A 26,789-nucleotide genomic window follows, 5' to 3' on the forward strand; every position below is an offset into this window, starting at 1 on the left:
TTCTGGATATTCATCTTCCTATCATCTCTCAATTCTGATCTTCATCTTCCTATCATCTGTCAATATTCTGGATATTCATCTTCCTATCATCTCTCAATTCTGATCTTCATCTTCCTATCATCTCTCAATTCTGATCTTCATCTTCCTATCATCTCTCAATTCTGATCTTCATCTTCCTATCATCTGTCAATATTCTGGATATTCATCTTCCTATCATCTCTCAATTCTGATCTTCATCTTCCTATCATCTCTCAATTCTGATCTTCATCTTCCTATCATCTCTCAATTCTGATCTTCATCTTCCTATCATCTGTCAATATTCTGGATATTCATCTTCCTATCATCTCTCAATTCTGATCTTCATCTTCCTATCATCTCTCAATTCTGATCTTCATCTTCCTATCATCTCTCAATTCTGATCTTCATCTTCCTATCATCTGTCAATATTCTGGATATTCATCTTACTATCATCTGTCAATATTCTGGATATTCATCTTACTATCATCTGTCAATATTCTGGATATTCATCTTACTATCATCTGTCAATATTCTGGATATTCATCTTACTATCATTTCTCAATTCTGGTCTTCATCTTCCTATCATCTCTCAATTCTGATCTTCATCTCTCAATTCTGATCTCTTCATCTCCCTCTCTCTCAATTCTGATCTCTTCATCTCCCTCTCTCTCAATTCCGAGATTTTTTCTCTCATTAATTTTAAATTTTCACAAGCTGGGATTTTTTCATTTCATTAATTCTGAGAGAATTTTCATCTCTCTCTCTCAATTCTGAATATTCATCTTTCTCTCATCTCTAAATTCTGATTTTAATCTCTCTCTCAATTTCGAGATTTTTTTCCTCTCATCAATTTCGGGATTTTTTCTTTGAGTAGCTCTAAATTTTCATGGGATTTTTTTTTCTTTCACCAATTCTTAATTTCCATGGGATTTTTTTTCTTTCATGAATTCTGAACTCTCATCTCTCTCTCAATATTGAACTTCCATCTCCCTCTCGGAGTTCTGAGATTTCTCTCCCTCATTATTTCCAAATTTTCATGGGAATTTTTCTTTCATCAACTCAAAATTTCCGTCAACTCAAAATCAATTTTTTTTTCAAGCCAAATCTGAACATGAACTTTAATATACACCCCCTATCATAATTTATTTTTATCCCTGAACTGATCAAACATCAAGCTTTAATCAAACGTAATATTGTAGATAGACAAATAAATCATTCATAAACGACCGAATCGAACGCTAAAAACAAAACAGAACAAAATCTCTACGGAAGAAGAGCATGTAGTCACCCCCGATCATGCAATATTAATTCACCCCAACATGGCAGAGAGAGAGAGAGAGAGAACTCCACACATCATACATACCTTATGATCCACCTCCACAATAATGAATAAAGAACCAAAAAAAAAACCAACCGGGCTAGGCGATCGCAGTGCCCCCTGCCGGCGCGCGGCCGAATCATCATCATCATCTCTCTCTCTCTCTCTCTCTCTCCGTATGTGTGTGTAGTCCACTTCTCCACAAACACTTTCCAGACTATGATCATAACGAGTGTATGACGTTAACTAGCCGGTCACTATTTTCGTTGGGGGGTTATTATTGGCAAGGACGGGGGTCATTCGGTTTGTGACACATCTAAAGTGACCGTCAGAGAATGATATCTTGATCCAGATAAAATTATTCATCGTACTTACCTGGACATTATGTAATCACCTTCTTGGATTTGTGCCAACTTTTATTTGACAGACTACTGTGACTACTACTGTGTTGTGATTTTTTATTATTATTAGTGATTGATGATCATCACACCAGCTGTGTGTGTATATGTGTGTGAATGTGATTTCTTTGCATAGTGATCAGTGAATATCGGAGTGACACGGTGAATGTTTATTTACTGTCTAGTGTGACCTTGGAGATGTGACAGCCAGCGGCTTTCCCGCCACAATGTTTTTATAATTGACCGGAGATAGTGTCCAATTGGGAATTTTTTTTTTCATTTGTGACTTACTGGTGCCATCTAATGTGATCATCTCGTTATTTTTATGGATAGTGACAGTGCGGAGAGGATGACTATATGAATGTCTCTTTGGCGAGTGGATAATTATTTTTATTGATTGATCATTATAAAGAAACATAATAATCGAAGATGACACCTTACGTTTTAAACGAAGACGACGCAGAAGTTGCGCAGAAGCCGAAATCTATAATGGTGAATAACAATAACAGTGGTGTTGGTGGTGGCAATAATAATAATAATAACCATCACCAGAACGGTGGTGAGTTGAACGGGAACGTTAAGACGACGAACGGTGATATCGCTGACACTCCGGATAGCATTCCCTCGCGATCATCTGCGTCCAGTAAAAGCATCATCATCGTCGGCAATGGCAAGAACGGCAAGGCCGGTGCTCTCAAAAGGTAAATATAATTTTACTTTACATCCATATCTCAAATAGTGATTATCAAATATTAGATAATATTTTGTTTTGTATTCTGGGGGTTTCAGTATAGATATAGCTAATTAATTAATCGGATTTTTACGCCGACATTTCAATTTTACCGATAGGATAATTCACAGCTAGGAAAATTCGCTGACGGAAAAAACGCTGCTGAAAAATTTCATCGACAGCAGTGAGTGAGTGACCGAGTGATTGTGCAAGTGAATGAATGTGTGAGTGACAGAGGGGTTGTGCAAGTGAATGAATGAGTTGGGGAATGATCTAGTGAAGGAGTAAATAAATTTATGAGTGGAGGGGTGGGAGGCTGACAGACCGTATGTATGAATGACCGAATGAGTAACTTTCTTAGTGAGGGGGTGAGTGAGAGATTGAGCAGGTCAGTGACCGTACAAGTGAGTGTGTGAGTAACCATATGAGCGACTGACTGAGTAAGCGATTTAGTGACCGAGTCACACGCTCGTCTGCTCACTCCTGGACTCCCTTAATCAATCACTCATTTGCTCATTAACTCACTCACGTTGTCGGTGAATTTTCTCCGTGGGGTCTCTCTTGTGGTCTTATTCACTCATAACGAACACGAATATTACAAATTTTCATATGCAAGGATGGTTTTTTTTTTCCATTTTCCTTGAATTTCGTTCTGCTTATCTATATTTATCAAGCCGCTACGGATATAACGAAGATCACGTATAACAAATATTTTCGTTGTTTTTTTTTACTTCGTTATAAGTGGGATCAACTGTGAGGCCGCTAATAATTAAACAATATTTTGTGACCCATTGCGGCTGAGCCTTTCACATCTACCAATGTCCAGTCCTGACCATGAAGTATCATCAGTGTGTTTATGGACAGTGGCGTATTTATGGGGAGCTTACGGGCTATAGCCCGAGGCGGCATGTTCAGATACGAGGCAGATTTAAGGAATGAGTGGCCAAGAATATGATGAACTTTGGGGAGGGCTGCCAAATTTGGACAACCCTCAATAAATATACCTCCGCCCGGACACTAGGTCAGTGAGTGACCAAAAAAATTACCTAGAAAGTTTGCAATTACGAGAGTGAGCAAAAGAGTGACTTACAGTGTGTGCAAGTATATGAATGGCCTACAGCATGAGTAAACGCGTAAATGATCGAAAGAGTGGCCCATAAAGAAAGAAACCGTGTCAGTGAGCAACCCTGTGCCCGAGTGGCATGGTGGTAAGATGCTCGTCTACCATCGTGAAGGTTGTTGTTAGGGTCCCGGGTTCGAACCCAAGGGAGGATATAGATAAGATATTTTCCCTAACGAACTCGAGGCGACCACCGATAGACAACGCCTTCACTTCCAACCCATCTCACTAATGGCAGTAAATTGCGACATAGCGATATGGCCAGAGTTGGTGTTTGGTGAAGTAGTGAGCAACCCTGACCTAGAGCGTGTGCAAGTAGCAAAAGACCAAAACAACTTTCAAGCATGTGAGTGACATTGGTGGAGATAGGCACGAAAATGTAGGGAAGAGGGGCACGGTGGCGGCATGATAATGAGGATGTCAATTCATATATACGCATATACATTAGACCAGTCGGCTCCCCTTTGACACTGGAGGGGAGTAATGCCCACTTCCCATGCGCCCCCCCCGTATCTCATTCCTTTGGTGAGTGACCAAAACAGTGTGAAAGCATGTAAGTAATCAAAACAGTATGAAAGCACGTGAATGACTAAAAGAGTGAGCTAGAGAGTGTGTGAGCATAAAGGAGTGACCGAAAGAGTGACTCAAAGACACAGGTGCACTTGCAGGAGGAGGGAAGGCCAAGCGAGTTATAGAGTAGGGTGGCGGAGTCGAGAAAAGAGTAGTCAAAGAAAATTAAACTAGAATGGGAGAAGGGCGACAAAATTCGTGTAGCCCACAGGCAGGGCCGTAGCATACTTTCTCGGGGGCCCCGGGGCAGACATTTTCTTGGGAGCCCCTTAAAAAGGAAAAAATTACACAAAGTAAGTGTACATTTTCTGTGAGGCCCCCATTTAACTCGGGAGCCCCAGTTACCCCCATCCTACTTACGGCCCTGCCACAGACAGTAAAACCATAAATGCGCATTTGGACATTGAACACTACAATCAGTCTTCAAATTTTGATTGTAAGTTTTACGAATATGTATAATATTCATCGAGTTGCTTTTTCTTCAAAATTTTCTCATCCACTAGATGTCAAGTCTCAAGGATGTAACAAAACAACGGGAGCGACGTATACAAATACAAATACAAATACAACGCCACAACAGGCAAAATGCCCAACGAGGTGGCTGATAAAAAGATGCCCATAAAAATATGGTTGTCATATGTTTCAAAAATACAGCAACCCAATTAAAAATGCAATTAACACAAATTACAAACAATATATACACATGATAAAATATTATACAATGCCCATAAAGAATACTTATTACAACGTAATTAGACCTTCAAAAAAAACAACACAATGAGTTATTATTGACTGTTATATCCATTGCAATACCTATGAAAATGTTCGTGGTCATCCCGAGAGGGTCAAGGACCACAACGCAACCTTCATCCCAATAGGTGTATATCATGAAGATCACGAAGAACTCGAGGTTGAGAGTCCAAGGATGAAGAAGACTTAGAAATAATGGAATTACACATAAATTAATCAGTGGAATGCCCGTTGAAAATTATAGCTTACGATTTTTGAGAAATAACCGAGAATATTAAAATTGCTTGAGGGTTCCCAAATTTTTTGAATCAAATATACGAAATTCACGTTTAAGGCCGGCATCACACTATAAAAGTTTTATAAAAGTTTCTTATAAAACTTGAAAAATGTTACAATAAGCGTATCGGTTATATTGGAGTGAATGTGACCAGACGGCTTATTAGTTGTTTTTTTTTCAAGTTTTGTGAAAGATCTTTTATCAAATTTTTATGGCGTAGTTCAGGCCTAATTTTGAATTCTGCGCACTGGAAAAGCATCGTGAGAATAAATACAGATTACCCTATAAATATGTAAATAGTTTGAAAATGCATAAGGTCATGATTAGGGTATAAATGTTTGATAAAAGATCTTTTAAAAAACTTGTAAATCAACCAATAATCCCATTGGTTGCATTTTTCGAGTTTCCTAAAAGAACTTTCATAAAACAACTTCACCAATAGAGCTTTATTCACTTATGTCAACATCACAATGAAAACCTTATGCGAGTGACAGAGAAGTTCAGAAATTAGCTGTGTTAATCGTGTTCCTTGCATTTTATAGGACTCTGATTTGCATATTTTTTTTTTTTAGATTTGCTTTCGTGCAGCGCCCTCTATCGACAAAAATTCGAACTGAATATTTTAATGTAAAAAACACACACACAAGCCTTTTCAGCTGCTGGAACTAGAGAACGAGGGCCAGTGCATCGGAAGACTTCTCTTAATGAAAGGGTAGATTAGACTCTCAATCTTTTGAATCCTCCACAAGTTGTAAAGAGAACCTCAGGCATACATGCCCCTCGGAATCATCTGATGTGGCCCGCGAGAAAATATTGAACCATTCAAGTAGCTCGCGGTACATTTCCAGATCATTTAAGTGACCCCCAAGCACATTTCCAGATCATTTAAGTGACCCCAAGCACATTTCCAAATCATTTGAGCGACCCGCGGCACACCCCCCAGCCCACTGAAGTGGCTAGCGGTGCATTCGCAGTTGGCTGGCGGCACATTTCCAGATCATTCGAATGACTCGCAGCCCACTCACAGATCAGTTAAGCGGCCCGCGGCACGTTTCCAAACCAATGGAGTGGCCTGCACTCTCCTAATCGTTGAGCACATTTGACTTAGGCCGGTATTACACTATAAAAGTTTGATAAAATCCATTTTATAAAACTTGAAAAATCTAACCAATAAGGTTATTGGTTACATTCTAGAAAATGCAACCGTTGACCTTATTGGCTGCATTTTTCAAGTTTTATAATAGGACTTTTATCAAACTTTTATAGTGTAATACCGGCCTTAGGAGGAGAAGAAGCAGCTTTCTAATCGTCACCATAAATTGCATCAGCATTGCCCTTGTGGAATATGTAACATTACCGGCCACACAGCAGTATCTTGCTTTATGCAGCAGTCACGATCAAACTCTTCGGTCAGGCAATTCAAGCATACGAATTGGCAGTATCCTGGTAGGTATTTGCATCTAAAGTTGTGCCAAAAAAGTAAAAAGAATGCCGGTTGTTTTCTCGTTGAATATTTCCGTAGGATACAGAAGTGACTCGGCGAAGAGAATTGTGTTTTTAGAGTTCTATATTGGGTAAGTTTAGCTCATAGGCGGGGATAGACTTAGAAGTCTGGGGGGGGGCACGACGATGATGATGTCAATTCATATATACATTTATACATTAGATCAGTCGACTCCACCTTTGACGCTGGGGGGGGGGGGGCAGGGAGGGCCGTTGCCCCCCCCCGGAAAAAGTTGAAATCACAGCCCTGCGCTGGAGGGGGGGAGAGAGGAATGCCCCCCCCCCCCACACCTCCCCGTATCTCCGCCCATGGTTTGGCTACACAGACATATATCTACCAAGATGAAACCACCTGTGAAAAAAACACATGACGTAAATTGGACATGTTCCCATGAATTTATAGTCATTCAATATACTCTCATCATTTAACACGGGGAAAAGAAACTATCAAGTATTCGTCAATAAGCCGAGTGCGATACAATTTCGAATACACGCTCTTGTATTTCTGTGTCCATTACGTAAATGGTATTTAAATTACCTCATATAAGAAAAAAGAGTCTGTTCTATTCAAAAGAAGCCGACGAAATAAAACACTTAGGTAATTGGTATTATAATTGTAAACGACGCGTCACGTGATGTTATCGCTCACTGAAGAGCCGAGAGAGAAGTAGAATCATTTAATGAAGTGGTGAATTACGGTTAGAGATGTGGTTTAGAGATAAAGCTGGTAGGAGATTAATATAATCATTGTATTTTTCTATTTGGGATAGGGCCTAACCCGTTCTGTTAAACCCCGTTCCTCGTTTGTTTCTTGTTTCGGTCTCTCATCAAAGGAAAACACTGTAGTAGCAAGCTAATAGTGCCAAACAGCTGATGCGATGTATCAAAATCTTGGACTGCTGTTGTACGCGGGGGCGTAAAAGAAAAAAAAAAAGGGGTGTCATCGGCCTTTTTTCGGGCATCCAGCCAAGCTACTGTGCGCTCACGGAGTAGGCTTAAAATTGGAAAAAAAATTGGCGGGAAAATGATGCGCTAGGCTGGAATTCAGCCCGATGCGTAGTAACACTTCACAGGAACAAAAAAAGACGTATTATTTAAGAGAGAAATCTGTAAGGACTTTCTTTATAAAGGATGTTGAAACCTTGTTGTTTTCTTTTCGTCCTTATATCTTCAGCTTGTCAATTTCACTTCTGTCCTCATCATTCTTTATCAACACTTTTCAACTAGTTTGGAGGCCTCTCTGAGCATAAACTCTTCCTACGCGTGGATTTCACTCCTATTTTTCGGTCCTTTTTCTCATACGTTCTCTTTTTCTTTTGAATAGAGGAGGACGCATTTAGATCTTGGTCTTCTTTTGTGCCACTTTAGAGCATGTCTTTTCCATTTATCATTTATTTTATGGAATTTTTTTTTTCTTTTTGAAGCCTTTCTTTCACATTGTCTATTTCGCTGTTGTTGGCCTTGCGTTTTCCTTGTGAGGGACAATTTTCTTGTTCGAGTTTTATTTTAGGCAAGTTTGGAATATCTGCGCGATTTTTTTTTTTATACGTGGGAAAAATCCTATTCAATGTCTCCTTGGATATTTCCTAGCGACTATTTATAACATTATTGCAATTAGCGAATTAATATTCGTTATTGAGATACAGTATATGTATATCTGTCGGACGCTGAAAATACATTGACTTATAACTCGGAATTTCCGATTTTTACTGAATTTTCTCATTATAATGAAAATTTTGGAATCTATGGAATTTTTGCATTGTAGGTTAGTTAACGTGTACTTTCGCAGTGATTATTTATGTAGTAATGGTTTTAAGGACTTTTAGATGTTCTCTGATCATTAATGATTTTTATGACGATCTTTAGACACTGATATGGTCAAGAATGTTTTTTTTTTACGATTCCATTTTGTTATCACTCGCAGGGCAACAATACTATTTTTGTTATTTATCGAGGAAACAATCACTTTTAAGGTGGCTTTTAGATTACGGGCAGCGTTGATCTTCATGATAGCCTCTAGATATCAGTCCAGTGAAAAATGCTTTCCATGATGATTTTATTACTTAGTCAAATTAAGAGACTTCATCTTTCATGATGGCTTATACATATCACTTCGGGCCACAATGATTTTCCTGATGGCTATTGGACATCAATCCGGCTAAGAATGCTATTCATGGTGACTTGATGACTATTACAGTTAAAAGTGGTTTCTATGATGGGTTTAGGTCTCAATCCGGTCAAGAATGCCTTTCATGATAACTTGTATAGACGGTCAACAAAGGTTTTTATGATGACTTTTAGGTACCCGTATGATGGATATACATTTTAGGTATTTATCTATGTATGTTTTCGGACACTATGAATCCGTTACTCTATACCAGTGACTCCCAACGTGGACGTTAAGCCCCCTTGGGAGCTATGGAAAGTTCCAGGGAGAAAGATGGAAATAGATGGAGTAAAAGATGGAAAGAAAGAAATGGTAGAAGCTACGGGTATAACCACAGAGTAATGGGTATAACATAGGATCCTATGGGTTAGATTGCGGCGGGGGCGATGGGAGAAAAATATTTCTGAGGAAGGGGGGACGATGGGACAAAAAAGATTGGGAAACTATGCTTTATACCATACTCGTGAAAGATTTTGTAAAAATTATACTGCTCATATACATAGCACAATACAGTAATAATCTGTGCAAATTCTTTCAACTCTTTATTTCAAAAATCGCACGCTCTTAATTTTGTAAATCTATGCATTGAATCTCAAATGCGTGATTAAATATCAAAATTTTTAACTGAAGTAACACTTTGAAGAAAACTGTAAAGAAAATATGTATTTAAGCTACGGTATGCCAATTTCTATTAGCACGGAAACTGAGTAATATTCTTACCAAATAGCAAAGCTCCTTTTAAAAATTAAAAGGTTAGTTTAATTATAAAAAAAATACTCGCAAAAACAATCAACAGTAAAAAAAAATTCAGATCAAGGTACAAGGTATCCCACAAATTTGTAAATAGTTTAAAAATTTCTAAAAATTGAAGAAATTGGTTTAGATATGGTTTACGAAAAAGTTATTCTCACGAAGGGGGGACTTTTTTTTGGTACAGGAAAGAAATTTCAGTTCAGATTTTTGTCGATAGAGGACCAAAGAAACCAGCGCGGCAGGAATGATTCGACTTAATCCTCTTCTCAATCCCTTCCGTGTCCAAAACGTTCGTAAGACTTCAGCCGGTGATTTCATTTCTGAAGTAAAACACTTTCACCAATAGTGCTTTGTACATCCATCAATGTCAACGCCACAATGAAAAAGGCACCTTCTGTAAGCGCCAGTAACAGGAAATTTCATAAATGATCTGATCATCGTACACCCTGCATTTTACAGGGCTCTGTTTTCCAGTGATTTGTTTTCGTGCAGCGCCTACGATTGACAAAAACTGATTTTTTTCTAAACCAAAAAAAAATCCCCCTTCGTAAACATGAACGATTTCTTCAGAGCCCAAAGGGGAATGACAGCGTTATTCGCTGATGATTCTTGTGTTATCCAGGTTGAAAGAAATCCTTCAAAAAGCCCTGGATATAATTTACAATACACAATAGCTGAGGTCATAGGCGTACGCAGAATTTTCTCGGGGTGGGGGGGGATTTAAAATTTTTTCTTTTCAAGGAGGGGGAGTTAGAACCCCAACTCCCCCCCCCCCTTGCGTACGCCAATGGCTGAGGTAGAGTCATGGCGCGAAAGAAGCCGTATTGTTCTAAATCCTACAAACTTAGTATTTATGTGGGTAACCCGCGCGTCGGAATATCCTTCCCACGAACGCTCACATCACTATCGATGGAATTAACATTTTCCCGGCAACACAAACCAAATATCTCGGCTTCATAATAACCAAAAGCCAAAGCTTTCGAGCACACTGCAACAGTGTAATAAACAAAGCAAAAGTTGCTTCAGTGATGATCCGCCGAGTGTTTTTTTTTTTGCAAACCGAATTCGAACATACAAATTTCTTCAATTTTTTTAAATAAATTTTTAAACCATTTCCGCATTTAAGTGGGACACCCTGAAAATTTTCTCTTCAAAATGAACTTTTTTCTTAAATAGTTAACCAGCAGGAAAAAGTGGCACTCTCCCGAACAGGGCGTATTTTAATCCACACGTGTGCCGTCAATTTTTTTTAATATTTCTTGTCGTAAGAATTTCCACTTCCTTGACATGTACGTGGGAAGCATACGCACACATTTCGTGTCAAAGCGACGACGTACGTTTCATATGAGGAGCAAGGAAAAAAAGGATTTAAAAAAAAAAAAAAAAAAGGCAGAGACTTTTCCCATCTTGCGCTGATGAAGAAAGCTTCTACTTTGTGCAGGTTTTAAAACTACATTAAGATGCGGAAGAAATGGAAGTGAAGATGGCGTGTAATAACCAAGGAGAAAAAAAAAAAAGAGTGGTTTAAGAGGAGGCGAGTGATAATAAATCAACGTCCACACTAGAGTGGAAAATCGCGACAATTTTTCATCCGTCACCCCGACATGCCATAAGTAACACCAACATCAGATAAAGAGTAATTTCCAGGAACTGAACAGCATATGGCTATCTATATCTCCATGTTGTTTAGGCAAGTGGCTTCCCTTAAGTGTGAGAGAAAAAAAAAAAATGCAAAAAAAATATAGTTTTTTTCTTATATGTTTTCTTTTAGGAACTCTTCCAAGCTTCAATAGATCTTTGTGAAGCATTTTAAATTTAGTTTCGGTTTTGATGAGGAGCTACGCACGTGAGTTTAATGTCTGTATTGGCTTTTATGATAATAAACCAACGAGTTCAACTTGGACTTTGAAATTCCTCACGAAGAAAAAGCAGGTTGTCCTATAAATTCGCAAACACGTAGTAAAATCCTTAAAAAATTGAGATCGTTTGTATATTTGAATTCGGTATGCGGAAAAGTTCAAATTTTTGTCGATAGATGGCACTGCGGCAGGAGTGGTTGAAGTGAAAAAGACATATTTGTAGAGAGAGTTTTTTGAGCTGACATTTGTTAAAATGTTATGCAAAGGTATGTAATTTCAAGCATTCAGCTCGAAAAATTCACTCTACAAAAATTTCTTTTTCACTTTCTGTAAAAAAAAACCTGATTGGCGTTTAACGAGTTTTGCAACTGGATGACTCAGGTGTATATTACGTATAAATTGATGGAATTTATAGGGTGTCCCATAAGTTCGTAAATAATTTAAAAATTCATGAAAATCAAAGAAATTGGTATATTTGAATGCGGTTTGCGTGGAAGTTATTCTTGCGAAGGGGAAATTTTTGTGCAGAAAATAAAAGCTCAGATTTAAGTCGATAGAGAATACGTTGCATGAAAGAAAATCACTGGATATGTGCAAATCGGAGTCCTAGAAAATTGCAGGGTATATGATTAACAGCTCATTTCTCGGGCTGATATCATAAAAGGTTCTTAACTTTTTGTTGCCCATGGGCCCTTTGCACCAGTAAGGTGATTGCAATGGTTTTCATACTTACTCTAAAAACTGTTAGTATCAGATCTCATTATCATGGAGGTATCTCTCATCCTCATACAGCTCCTTCGAGCTTTGCCCGGGTAGCCGATCCTACAGCTGAGTAGCTAGCCCACCAACCTCCGGTTTCCATCCAGACAGGTCTGATTCAAGTCTCTGCAAGGCAGCATATAGTCATTCAGAATGAAAGTTCGTAAATACTGTACTTAAAAAATTCTTCAGAATTGAAGTAATTGGTATATTTGAATGCTGTGTGCGAAAACGTTTATTCCCAGGAAGGTAAAAAAAAACGTAATTCAAATTTTTGTCACCAGAAAGATCTGTACGAAACAAATCACTGGAAATATGCAAATCAGAGTGCCATAAAATACAGGGTGTACAATTAACGTCTCAATTCAATTTCAAGTAATTAATATGTTAGGTGAATGATAACAATAACGGATCATTTCGGACTTTTCCTGTTGCTGGCGCTTACATAAGGTTTTCGTTGTGGTGTTGACATTGCTGGATAAATCGCTATTGGTGAAGTTGTTTTACCGCAGTCACGAATCGCCGGCTGAAGATTTATACAAATACAAATACAACACCACAACAGGCAAAATGCTCAGCGAGGTGGCTGAGAAAAAGATGCCCATAACAAATATGGATGTCATATATTTAAAACGGTATTTGCGAACGGTACGGACACGAAAGGGATTGAAGAAGGGTTCAGGTCCAATCACTGTTACTATAGCGTCCTCTATCGACAAAAGTTTTAATTAATTTTTTTTGTCCAACAAAAAGAATCCCTGTTCGTGAAAATGACTTTTTCGCAAACCGCATTCAAATAAACTAATTCCTTTAATTTTTATGAATTTTTAAACTATTCACGAATTGATGGGACGCCCTGTCCATTTGTGAGTTGAGTTTTTGGAAAAATAGGCAGTTGTTGATATACTGGAAGCAACCAAAAAAGAAAAGCGTGGCATCGAATACCGAAAAGCTTAAATGCAGAAATAAAGTAAATGAATCATTCCATGAGCATGCAAACCAGCTGCGTACATAAATTCTCTCACTGTCTCCGAGCAAACAGTGTCGTAACGTGTTCACGCGCTGCGCTAGATGCAGTAAATTTACTTTATATTTGTTATACGCGTGACTTTCACTTTGAAGTGAATATTCAATTGTGAAATTCTGTGCAAGATGGGGGAAGCTTTACAACAACAAAAAAGAAGAAGAAACCTCACAATAGAAAAATCCTTCATGTTTTATTACTATTCTATTTTGACTCCTGAACTACATAGAGACTCCATTTTTAGATTCAGGCCATGAAGAAATAAATCTTCTGTATTTTGGCCAAGTGGCATTATTTGGTGTTTTCAATACCATTACGTACGATTAGACACGTGTTACAAAAGGGTTTGACTGCGATGTTCATAAATGGCAGCTGAGTAGTGAACACTCCTGCCTATTATTGTAGAGCTGATTCCCATCTTAAGTAAGATAGGGATTTTATTAAGGTGGTCCGTTGACCCTTTAGGGATCTTTTGTGGAAAAGCCTCAAGATATTCTTCGAAGAGAGCGAAAATTGAAAGGTAATTTTTTAAAATATATATATATATATATATATATATGTATATATGTATGTATGTATCCCCTCCTTTCGGAAGCATCTTTGTCTTACTGCTTAGATGGGCGGGAGGTGTCACACATCTTTGGTATTCTCTGTGATAGAAAAAGTGATCCTTGATTAGTGAAACTTTACCAAATACCATCGCTTTATCACCATTTACTGCCTTTGCGGAGCTATTCAAACAATATGTTTTATAAGGATCCTTTGGGGGTCAACCCTAGAACATTAAAAACTTGACTATTATTATGTTTTGACTCTAGAGCAGCGCTTCCCGAAGCGTGCGTTTGAATGGGTCCGGGGTGGGGAAAGCAGTAGAAGCTACCTATAGGTTCGCCTGAGTTGGGGGGGGGCGGCGGCGATGAAAAAAATTCTGAACGGGAGGGGGTGATGGAACAAAAAAATTGGAAGCTTTGCTCCCCCTAGCACATAGTTTCCCAAACTATCTTGTTCATCACCCCCTCCCCCCCTTCTGCTCACAAACTTTTCCCTTATCACTCCCTTCATGAAAGACCCCTTAGGATCCCATATTGTATCCGTAACTATTGCCCTCTCCCTGGGAAGGACAATGCCTACTTTGGGAAACACTGCTCTTAGAGCATGGGTTTACAACTGGTGTTCCGCGACGCACTGGGGGTTCCGTGTGATCAAACGCCACCTAACCCTTAAAAATCCCGAAATTCGGTAAGCTTTCAAAGAAGAAAACTTTCTTGTTACTAATACTCGCAAAGCTGTTCATTATTATGAATCTTAACGAGATAATGTCTCTCAAAAAAAAGATAAATATAAATCAGCAGATTGAAAGAACAACATAAATCAGGAAGAAAAAGCGTTGTCTGTTAATTTACGCTATTTTTCCCAACTTTCCTCCAGTTTTTGAAATCAAATATCTCTGCGAACATTGCTCTTGGAAACAAGGAATGTTTTTGTTGGCTTAAGACAACATCTTCTACAGCAGAAAGCCTCTGCGCGAAGCTCGTGACGTCACTGAAGTCATCCATTTCACCTACAGTCACTGGATATACTGCAAAAAAAAGGTAAAGATTTCTCGTACGTCGGACTGCTATATCCAATGGCTACAGGTGAAGTGGACGACTTCAGTGACGTCAAAGCTTCGTGCGGATATAGAAGAAGAAGAGGTTGCCTAAGGAGAGACAAGGCAACAAATTTCTAATTTGGTTTTTGGCCACAGGGTGTCCGTATAAAAAGTTATTCAGGAAGGGAAAAAACTCATCTCTGCCTAATCGCCTATTATGCATAATCGCCGATGAAAGCGTTAATGTTTTCAGTATTTATCAAATTTACCAACGACGCTTGGGTATTATGCACAATCTCCGATGGAAGTGTCAGTTAACTCGGTTATAACGATACCGAATTCCACGACTTTTTGTTGTTGAGGATGAAGTTTTCGAGACCTTGTAAGTATTTAAAATATAATCACACACAGTGGAAAATGAAATACTGTACAAGAAGCTGTTGTTTCATTATGATTAAGATAACCATATGTTAGGGAGGAAAAAATGCGGGAAATGCATAAATACGGAATATTGGCTATTATGCCGCCAAAAATATGTTAACAGTTTTAGACGAAATTGCCAATTATTGTGTATTATTAGCCCTTAGCAACTACAGCAAGTATGCATTTCATGAAAAAAATCTTGAACGTGACAAATATGAGGTATAAATATTTAGCCATATTCATTATAATATTATTCATTAATAATGTAAATTATCTCCAATTCCAATTTCAGTGACGATCGTGAATTAAAGAAAGTCTCTCATTGAAAAACGGGACGTTTTTATAAAAAGTCGGACAAAACTACGGGAAAAAAAACGTAATGTCCCGTATACGGGTCATACCAATTAGCAAGTCTAACCGTCCAACATATAACAGTTTGTTTTTTATTGTTAGGTATCTATAAAACAACAGACAAACATTCTCTCAATGTGCTTGTTGAACTCTTATTCCAGTAATTTCTGTGGTAAATACCACAAAAGCGTGAAGAAAGTGTAGTGATAGCCAAGGTCTTCGTATTTTATCGACGTTATAATGGAGTCTATTACTATTATTCTCTACGGGAACCGATCGAGACCGCCAATTTTTGACTTCATAGCCGAGTTTGACTGTAAATGAACGTCAGAAAAATCTCGAACAACTTTTATCATCATGTTCATGACCATACCGTTACCATGATTATGAGTTATCTTTCACGGCTATTTTCAGTCATTATGTAGGATGTGTTCTAACCCGAGTGGAACATTACATAAGAAAAATACGCTACACTGACATTCAAGCACTTAATGTTAAGACTGCGACGCAAAAAATATTTTTAGAAATCAATTAACACGAGATTTCATTTCCGAAACAAAACAAAAAAAAATAAGATAAAAAAAAAACCTGAAGATAAAGCATTATTATATCTTCAGTTTTCTCTTACACAACCTGACATCTGCTGTATTTGCAGAAAACTTCTTCTTGCGAAAATTATTTGCAGTGGATGTGGGAAGCTTGAAATCCAAACTAACGGCGGAAATGTCTCTTTAAAAAAAACCGCCATCAGCGTCTTAAGCTTTTCTTGACAATTCGCCAAATAAACTACTACTTCTAAAAAACATCATCTAAAAACACATCAATGTTTTATTTTCCTCTTGTGTCTTTGACAATTCAACTTCAGAATGTCGGAGAATATTTCTTTAGTTTTTTTGAAGGAAACTTATAGAAGAGCATTTTATTTCAATTCAGGATAAGTTTAGAAGTTATTTACATTCATGAAAAGATTAGAAATTTTATATACATTTGGGAAAGGGTCAGAAATTATTCACATTCGAGGAAAGTATAGAAATTATTTGCATTCAGAAAAAAGTTAGAAATTAACCTTCAGAAACATTTAATTTACTTAATGAATTTACATGAATTTACCTTCAGAAAAAATTAGAAATTATTTTCGTTCAAGAAAAGGCTAGAGATTTTTTGAATTCACTATAAGTTTAGAAATTATTTACATTCATGAAAAGATTAGAAATTATATGCATTCGGGAAAAGTTAAAAATTATATACATCTGGGAAAAGGTTAGAAATTATTAACATTGGAGGGAAGTATAGAAATTACTCACATTCGAGGAAAGTATAGAAATTATTTACATTAAGGAAAATGTTAGAAATTATTTACATTCAGGAAAATGTTAGAAATTATTTACATTCAGGAAAATGTTAGAAATTATTTACATTCAGTACACATTGTATTACATACAATGTTAGAAATTATTTACATTCAGTACACATTGTATTACATACAATGTTAGAAATTATTTACATTCAGTACACATTGTATTACATACAATGTTAGAAATTATTTACATTCAGTACACATTGTATTACATACAATGTTAGAAATTATTTACATTCAGTACACATTGTATTACATACAATGTTAGAAATTATTTACATTCAGTACACATTGTATTACATACAATGTTAGAAATTATGTATCACCATGGAAAGTTTAGAAATTCCTCACATTGAGGAAACGTTTAGAAATTGTTTACCTTCGTCGAAAGTTTAGAAATTATTCCCATTTGGGAAAATCTTCAAACATTTTTTTAATTGAAAAGAAAGTCACATTTTCTCAAGTTGTAGAATATTTTGCAATAAAGCTTAAGTGACATCTTCCATAATAAATGGAAGCTCTCCGTTTAGTACGATTTTCAAGAATAGACAATGCATAGACATAACCCAAAATGAATTGGATATTTTATTTTTAAGGCATTACACGAACAAATCCATGGGCTATTGGGAGGAGGAATAAGTTCAATATAGATAAAATATATATTTTAGTAGTCGCATGGAGTCGGCAAATAATCGGTTCTCGTGATGATGGCGATGAGGTATAGGAAGGCTTCGCGTGTTCTCTTCTCATCCGTTGACGTCCATTCAACGCGTGTCTTGACATAAAAAAAAAAGAAATGCTTTACTATTATTACAACCACATCAATTCCTTCGCACATCAAATGCTAGGCGAGACGTGAAATCCATGTACATCGAAAGCGTTGTGACACGAGACCGTATAATGACTGTTCTCTGTGTGTGCACGCGTACGCAAAAAAGATAAGCATCTCGGTGATGGTGATGGTTTAGATCAGTAAGCGTAACGTCCATCTTAAATCGACTTTTTCAAAAAAGGAACTAGTTCTTCCTTTACGTTTATTTCAAGGACGTTTTTTCTTCTTATTCTTCAGTTAAGCTCAAGGCTAATTAGCATTCGAAGGACTTCAATTTTTTCCTCTAAGAATATACAATTTTTTTAACCGTAATAATTACCTATCTTGTTTTATCTGTGGATTCAATAATCTACATCAGTGGTCTTCAACCTTCCTGACACATCGCGGGCTAAATTAAAATTGCCCACGAGGCCCACGGGCCACCAACTCATACCGAGGTAATTATAAGAAAAATCCATAGAATTATGTACAAGGGCTTATAGTGACATCTTATTGAAGAAGCCAATGCCCCCCGAGTTAAACAGGGGCAAAAATAACTGGAAATTATTTATTTTATGAATTATCAATGTTGATCAGTTCTGAAATCATTTTTTCACTGATTCTGGAAAGTTTCTGATTAATTACTCATTGCTTTTAATCTGAAATAACCTTAAATGAGAGATTCTGTAATTATTTATTTTGATTATTCTAAGATTATTTTCTTCTTGATATATCTTGAAACCATTTTTTTCAATAGTTATACAATTATTTTTCATTGATCATAAATTACGAAATTATTTCCCCATTAAATTATAATTTATTTTTTATCCACTAATTCTGAAATTATTAATTTTTTTTAATTCTGAATTCCCATCAATTCTGGAATTATTCGTCAATTCATTCTGGAATTATTTGTCAATTCATTCTGGAATTATTTGTCAATTCATTCTGGAATTATTTGTCAATTCATTCTGGAATTATTTGTCAATTCATTCTGGAATTATTTGTCAATTCATTCTGGAATTATTTGTCAATTCATTCTGGAATTATTTGTCAATTCATTCTGGAATTATTTGTCAATTCATTTTGGAATTATTTCTGTCATCAATTCTAAAACTATTTCTTTCATTAATTCCAAAATTAATCGTTATTCATTGTTTTCAACTATTTTTTGAAAATGTTCAGTGGTCCACGACAAAAAGCTCTATGGCCCGCGGACAATGCGTTGAAGACCCCTCATCCACATTAGAAAAATGTAGATTTTTTTTAGTTTGGTCCTTTTTTTTATGAAAGTTTCTTCATAATTTACGATGTTTACTGATTTTGTGTTGTATTTTTTTAACAGGATAATTTCACTATACAGTAGAACCATGAAAATAACTCGGCACTCCAAAATTATCAATGAGCATGTCAACTTAAGCGATGTCAAGTTAACGAGGTTTCATTTGATCTCTCCCTTTTAATTTTTAAACATCTTTTATGCCTTGTACTTATACATAGTTGAACAATTCCCTTCCATCATCTATAAATTAATATAAAAAGTTATCTGTAATTTTCCACGAAAACTTTCCGAATAATCCCGAAAAAAGCATGAGTGTATCTAAATATCTGTTATTTGCGAACGAAAGAGAGAGAGAGAGAGAGCAGTGCAATCTCAGTAAGTTAGGAAAAACTTTAATTTTTTTTTTTTTTTAAATTTTCGATCTAAAAATAATTTTTTTTAAATTTATCACTCATCTCTCACTCAAAAATTTCAGATATCATCCGCGTTTATTTGATTTTTGTAGCCCTCGGGTCGAGATTCCAGGCTCCAAAAAATGGAAAGTTGCCCTACCCACAAGATATGAGGAAGTACTGTATTTTCGTCCATCAAACGACAAAAACAATGAAACGGAGGAACGTACAAGGAAAATTTATTAACTGGCCGATCCACGGGAAATTTCGAAAAATTAGTTGTGGTAGCACATCGCGAATCGTAGTCGATTAAAGGGATCTCATGTACCTTTCAACATGGTAAAAAAACTACGCTGTAATAGAAATATGATTAAAAATACTATTTAACCATGGATTTATTTCAAATTTTTTACACCTGTTCTTGATTGCATGTGCTATCCTATGCTGATATGAAGTTTTACATATCTTAAATACTTGAGTTTTTGTAAATTTGAAAAAAAAAAACCCATTAAAAACAGCTTGCGTGCATGATAAAATACCACGACATCGATGTAATTGAATAAAAATTGATTCAAAATGAAGGAAACTCTGTTCAGTTCATGAAATGAAGCAAAATTTTGAGATTTCACACACACATTGACACAATCTTATTTCAAATTGAATTTTATAATTTAAGTTTTAAATTTATTTAAATTTTAAAATTTAATTTTAAGTCGGAATGAGTCTGAAATCTCAAACTTTTGCTACATTTCATGAACTGAACAGTTTCCTTTATTTTGAATCAAATTTTTATTCAGTTACACTGATGTCATGGTATTTTATTATGCATGCAAACTGTTTTTTTAATGCATTTTAATTTTTTTTAATTTATAAAAACTCAAGCATCCAAGACGTGTAAAACTTTATAACAGCATAGGATAGCGCATGCAATCAAGAACAGGTGTAAAAAATTTGAAATAAATCCATGGTTAAATAGTATTTTTAATGATATTTCTATCGGAGCGTAGTTTTTCACCACGAGATCCCTTAAGCGGAATTTAGCTATCTTGTGTCGAGTTTAACAGGTAAATTTCAGTTAAATTTTAATTTTTAGTTAAATAAGAATGAATTTCCCGATCTAGTTTTTTACTCAGTTTCTTCTAACACATGTCCCACGGTATACGCACCATATTTCCCAATCAGCTGGTACCAGATCGGACATAAATGAAGGCATTGACTTTATATAGACAAAAAACAGACTTTCACACTATATTTTTCACATATAAAAGGATTGAATAATACAAAAAAAAAAACGAGATAATTGAAATAATCGCAGCATTTCGGATAACGTTATGGTTGAATGGTGCAAATTTCTACCTTTTTTTTGTGGACAAAATGAAATTTAGAAAAAATTTGGGGAAAAACTATTTTTTGCTGATAAAATCAGTAAAAATACAGTATACAAAGGAAATTATTTACTTACGTTTTTCTTGTTTTCGGGGAATAGCAGTAATTTTTTATAGTATTTATTTTCAACAATACTTTTCTGTAATAAATTTCTTTTCAACAATAACTTTTGAATAATCATTACAAAAATATATAAATTTTTTTCAATAAACAATGATAAATACGAACAATTTCGAGTTGTTTCTAGATTTAAACATGGGCAAAACTAATGGAAAAATACGTCATCGTAACAAACATTATTTAACATCATGCTAGGTTTTCAAAGTGAAAAAAACCTCATGAAAACATTTTTTTGGCAAATAAATGAAATTCGAAATAAAATGACTATTTATTTTTATATTTTTAGTTAAAAAAATAGATTTTTTCGATCTAATTTTCGGCACATTTCCGAGGGATGTCACACGTGTTCATGCCATATTTTCCAATCCAGGTACCAGATCGGACATGAGTGGAGTCATTGACTTTATATAGACAAAAAAAGGAATAGACTTTCACGCTACAGTTTTCACATATAAAAGGATAAAGTAATACAAAAAAGCAACAGATAATTGAAATCATCTCAGCATTTCATTATGGTCGAATGGTGAAATTTCCGCCTTTTTTGGAAAAAATTGGGAAAGAAACAAATTTTTTTAGGGTAAAATCAGTAAAAAAATGATCAGAAAAGGATGTTTTTTGGTGTGAATTGAGTGAAGCTTTTCCTTGTTTTCATAGGTAACAATAATTTTTTACTCATAATATTTCTTTTCAACAATAATTTTCTATAAATTGTTTACTGTAATAATACTTTTTTTTTGAACAATGATTTTCTATAATAGCTTTTTTTCACCAATGATTTTCTGCAATAAATTTCTTTTCAATAATGATTTTCTGCAATAAATTTCTTTTCAACAATGATTTTCTGCAATAACTTTCTTTCCAACAATGATTTTCTACAATAACTTTCTTTGCAACAATGATTTTCTGCAATAACTTTCTTTTCAACAATGATTTTCTGCTATAACTTTCTTTTCAACAATGATTTTCTGCAATAACTTTCTTTTCAACAATGTATTTTTTTAATACACAAAGATGAATATACCAACATGAGTTAAACTGATGAAAAAATACATCACACCAAGTTTTCATAATGTAAAACAGTTTCCCAACTTTTTTTGTCCTATCGCCCCCCTTCTAACCCATTGAATCCTATGTAATACCCATAGCTTCTACCGCCCCCTGGAACATTCCATCCGTCCCTAGGGGGCGTTGACGCCCACGTTGGGAATCACGGGTGTAAAAGCTCAAAAAACATTTTTTAAGCAAGATCAATCAAATTTCAAATATAATAAATATTTTATTCACATTGTAGTTAAATAATAGTTCTAATTTTTCCAGATATAATTTTTTACTGTTCTTTCCAAGCAGGGAAATAACACATGTGCATACCATATTTCCTAATCAGCTGGTACCAGGTAAGAACATGAATGGAGTCATTGACTTTATATGGACGAAAAATCAGAAATAGAAATTCACATTACAGTTTTCACATATAAAAAGAATAGAGTAATACAAAAAAAAACAACGGATAATTGAAATCATCGCAGCGTTTCGGACGACGTTATGGTCGAATGGTGGAAATTTCTGCCTTTTTTTGAAAAAAAAATGAAATTTAGAAAAAAAAATTGGAGAATTTTTTTTTTTTTGGGATAAAAATCAGTAAAAAAATACGAAGGAAATGATGCTTTTTTGGCGTGAATTGTGTAAAGTTCGTCTTGTTTTGGGGGAACAAATAGAAACTAAATATCAATTCATTCTTTTTTCTCCACATATCAGTCAAAACTAACATCCGTTTTTTTTTTCGTTATTTTATAGTATTTTTACTTTTTCCTCCACTTTTTTATATATACAAATAAATTTTTATCTGCCATGTTTGTTCACCTGTTTTTATATATTTTCGTTTTTTCTCGTTCACCGATGTGACTTCCGCGTTCCGAATGCGCTATTTACGGATATCGATTACTTATTATTTTTTTTTTTTAATCTTATTTTATTGTGAAATTGATGTGGAAAAACGTTAAAGTTATCAATTTTACTGGAATCGTTTTTCGAGATGAATTTCTTTCTTTCTTGTAGTTTTACGTATAGATGTCGATATCATGGATTGCTTCCATTCTTTATCATTTTTTGTTGTTTTCAGCAGAATTTTTGGTGTCTTTTCCTGGTTTTTTTTAGTAAAAATGCATTGAAAAAAATTGGAAGTGTCTTTTTTTGTTTTGAAGATCTGGTATCTACACGCTAGTTCTCTTCCATACCGGCTTTTCATAACAATGTTTGAGCAAACAGTGCTTTTTGATAGCGTTGTTTCTCGATAAACACTGCTCTTCATAAAAAAACGTTTTTCACGGTTATTTTCTGCTTTCAGTGATAATGTGACTTTTAATCGATATCATTGTGAATGTTAATTTTTAAAACATTTACAGTATACGCTCTTCATAGCAGTGTTTCATCATGAGCGTTTCTCAGTAACGGCGATTTATAAACGATGCTTTCGTAAGAATGTTTTTCATCGTAACGATGTTTCGTAAACAGCACTTTTCATAACAATGCTTTCTGAACAGTGTTGGGATAAATATTTTTTAAAAAACGCTCTGATAACAATGATTTTCAACAATGCCTATTCATAGCAAAATTTTTTTTCATCAATACGTTTCATGACATCATTTCCCCAACAATACGTTACATTCTTTCACTTTCTTAATAAGTACGTTTCATAGTAATGTTTTCCCAATAATACATTAGCAATGCTTATTTAACAATATATTTCATAGCAATGCTTCTTCAACAATACCTATTCATAACAACATCTTAACAATACGGTTCATAGTATCGTTTTCCCCAACAATATGTTGTTTCATAACACCATTTTCCAAACAGTACGTTTCATAGAAATGTTTCTTCAACAATACGTTTTACAGCAAAGCTTTCTTTACAATTTGTTTCGAAGCAATGCTTTCTCTACAATATGAGTCACAACAATCATTTTTCCACCACAATATGTGTCATAACAATCCTTTTTCCACCACAATATGTGTCATAACAATCCTTTTTCCACCACAATATGTGTCATAACAATCCTTTTTTCACCACAATACGGGCTCATATTTTTCAAAAATACTTTTCAATGCAACCATTTTTTCAACAATATATTTCCTGACAGCGTTTTAACAATACGTTTCAGCAATGTTTTCTCTGCAATTAATTTTAGAGCAATGCTTTCTCTACAGCACGTTTCATAACAGTCCTTTTTTCTACAATACATTTCACAGCAATGCTTCTTCAACAATACATTTCATAGCGATGTTTCTTCGACAACACATTATATAGCAATATATACAAAAGTAAAAAAAAAAAAAACTACTATAATAATGATGTATGATCAAGTTATCCAAGTTAATAGCTTGAAAAAATTTATATTCTAATAAAACTAATAATTGAGATGTTGATACTTGAACTGAGATTACGATTCCGGATAAAAACCTGTAAAACAAAAAGAAAACCATTAAATTCATGGTTTCTTCTTTTACAACAAAAATCGTGAGGAATGTTTTTTTCGTGAAAATAATGAGAAAAACTCACGAAGTATTTTCTTGGTAACTTTTTTCCCTTCGAAATCAGAGGGAAAAGAAGCAAAATAAGGGCCAGAGCCAGCAGGTGTTTGATCACGAAAGGGTTCAAATGTCAGCAGGTGGTATATTCACGACGCTCCAGAAACCCGTGGCTGGTGCTAAAAAAAGTCAAGTGCAGCTCCTTGAAAACACTGGTAAGAAAAAATATTAAATGAAGAGAGAAAAAACCCCCTCCGATTTTGCAATACTGAAGGGTAAGGAAAAATAAATAAATAACCTCCTACTTAGCTGGATGCAGGAAATACTGTATATTTAAGCAAATAGCTGGCAGCGATTATTTCCGAATGAGACCTTAATTCGTATGCGGGCATTGCTGGTTAATAACGATGATTATGATAACAATACCGAACTTGTTGCGTCATAAAAACATGTCTCAAAAAAACTGGGTTATTTTTTTGTTTGAAGAGCTATTGATAACTATCCGACACTATTGTTAACTAAATACCGCGGTTGGGAAAATTGCACGTCTACCAAATCAACAATAAATTTTTTTTCTGATGTATTTTTTGCCACTGATTTCTATAAGTTTTCTGACGCAATTTCCTACTACTATACATCAATACAAGGCTAACCATATTTCCTCGAAAAAAATACGGGAAGTTGGTATTCCAAATACGGGACGTCGCCAATTGTCGCCAAAAGTAAACAAAGTTGCCAAATATTGGGGAAATTACGTTAAAATCGAAATGACGGGAAATAAAGCATTACTGCGAATTGCAGTGGATTTAAATGAATCCCACGAAATAAAACGTTCACCAAGACAAACGTGAGAGATTAATATTCTCATTTATAATTGTAATTATCATATAATTTATGAGTGGGAAAATAATTTCATTCTTTGACTTCAATAACGAATAAAAATTCTGATAAGCTTCGTGTAAAAAACGGGAAAAACCGGGACACTTTCGCTAAAAAGTCGGGACGGCCAAAAAAAACAGAAAAACCGGGACTGTCCCGGGGAATACGGGACGTGTGGTCACCCTAATCAATACCCAAATAGCGGCATCAACACTCAAAATGAATATTAATTGCCGCAACATCAACATCCAATGCTGATAAGTGGAGTATCAACACCGAAATATTGATTACCGTACGAAAGTACCCTACATGCACCACAAGCAGATACAGGCTCCTAAACAGGGAGGAGCGAGAACGAATCACTAGAAGAATGAACGGGGTTGGGGGCGAATGGCTAACTCCGCCCTAACGGAGCCAATAGTACAATTTTTTCACTGAGCAAGGTATGGGGTGATCTCCCCTGTCGTCCTCTCCGTATTCGCCAATGACCTATAGGCGCTACAATTCCAATACCAGGTATACGAACATTCATTATCCTTAAAATCAGTGGTTCTCAACCTCTGGAACCCCGCGGAACGGTTTATTTCTTTTTATGTGAGTGTAGGGCCCGGTCATACACAACTGCTGAGGGTCAAAGTCCATTGACCATTACTCACGCTTTTACTCGTTCACATCATCGTCATCATTTTACAACCGCTTTTGGTCAGAAACACAGAAACATCTCTCACTTCATCACATTTTATCTGAGCATTGCGATGCATCTCGCATTTTTAAGTTCATCAAAGCCATTGGTTTATATGACAAATTATAGTTTTTACAATCTATGTCGTTGTTTTACGTTCCATACATACTTTCACCTATTGACATGACAAGAACAAGTCTTCTCTTAGTTTTGCATGGTCATTTGTTTTGGCGCAGCTTGACTTAATTGGTCCTTTTTGCACCAGTAAAATTTAAACCCAATCCAACTGATGAGGAACAAATGGTAAAGTATGTAACAGTGGATCACTCCCGGCCCGGTTTGACTTATGTTATGGCCCAGTAGTTGAGAATCACTGCTTAAGGTAATAGGTTTCAAACTGGGATTCCACAAAAAAAAAAAACTTTTCAAGGGTTTCGCGGTAGCAGAAGCTTCTAAAAAATTATTACCAGTTTCCTAGTAGAGTAACTAATCAATCAAAACACACGTGAGTCGAATTTGTTTTTATAAAAAATAATAGGAGATGAAAACAACGAGCTACCATGTAGAGATCTTGATTATCTCATTACTTTCCTTGTAACTGCTGCTTGTTAAAATCTGTTGTCGTGATTTTTTTTTGACCCGTAAATCCGTGACCGAGTTCATTACGCACTTAATATTGTTTAGAAAATGAGCATAAACGATGTTCCGTGAAAACATTTTTCTACTTCGAATTTCTTTAAAT

General features: G+C 35.5%; 1 protein-coding gene across 1 annotated transcript in view; it reads left to right on the plus strand.

Annotated features, from left to right (window-relative positions):
- Positions 1-1,520: 1,520 nt before the first annotated feature.
- The window catches only part of LOC149064951 (uncharacterized), a 190,426-nt gene continuing 165,157 nt past the window's right edge, over positions 1,521-26,789 (plus strand). Inside the window, exon 1 of the mRNA XM_089254598.1 lies at positions 1,521-2,435. Within this exon, the coding sequence (XP_089110724.1) occupies positions 2,164-2,435 (272 nt within the window). The 5' untranslated portion in view covers positions 1,521-2,163. The remainder of the gene's footprint in view (positions 2,436-26,789) is intronic.

This window comes from Pholcus phalangioides, unplaced genomic scaffold (genome assembly GCF_987345545.1).
Source record: "Pholcus phalangioides strain wild (caught in Gottingen) unplaced genomic scaffold, Ppha-v1.0 ptg000042l_1, whole genome shotgun sequence".
NCBI classification, from domain to species: Eukaryota; Metazoa; Arthropoda; class Arachnida; order Araneae; family Pholcidae; genus Pholcus; species Pholcus phalangioides.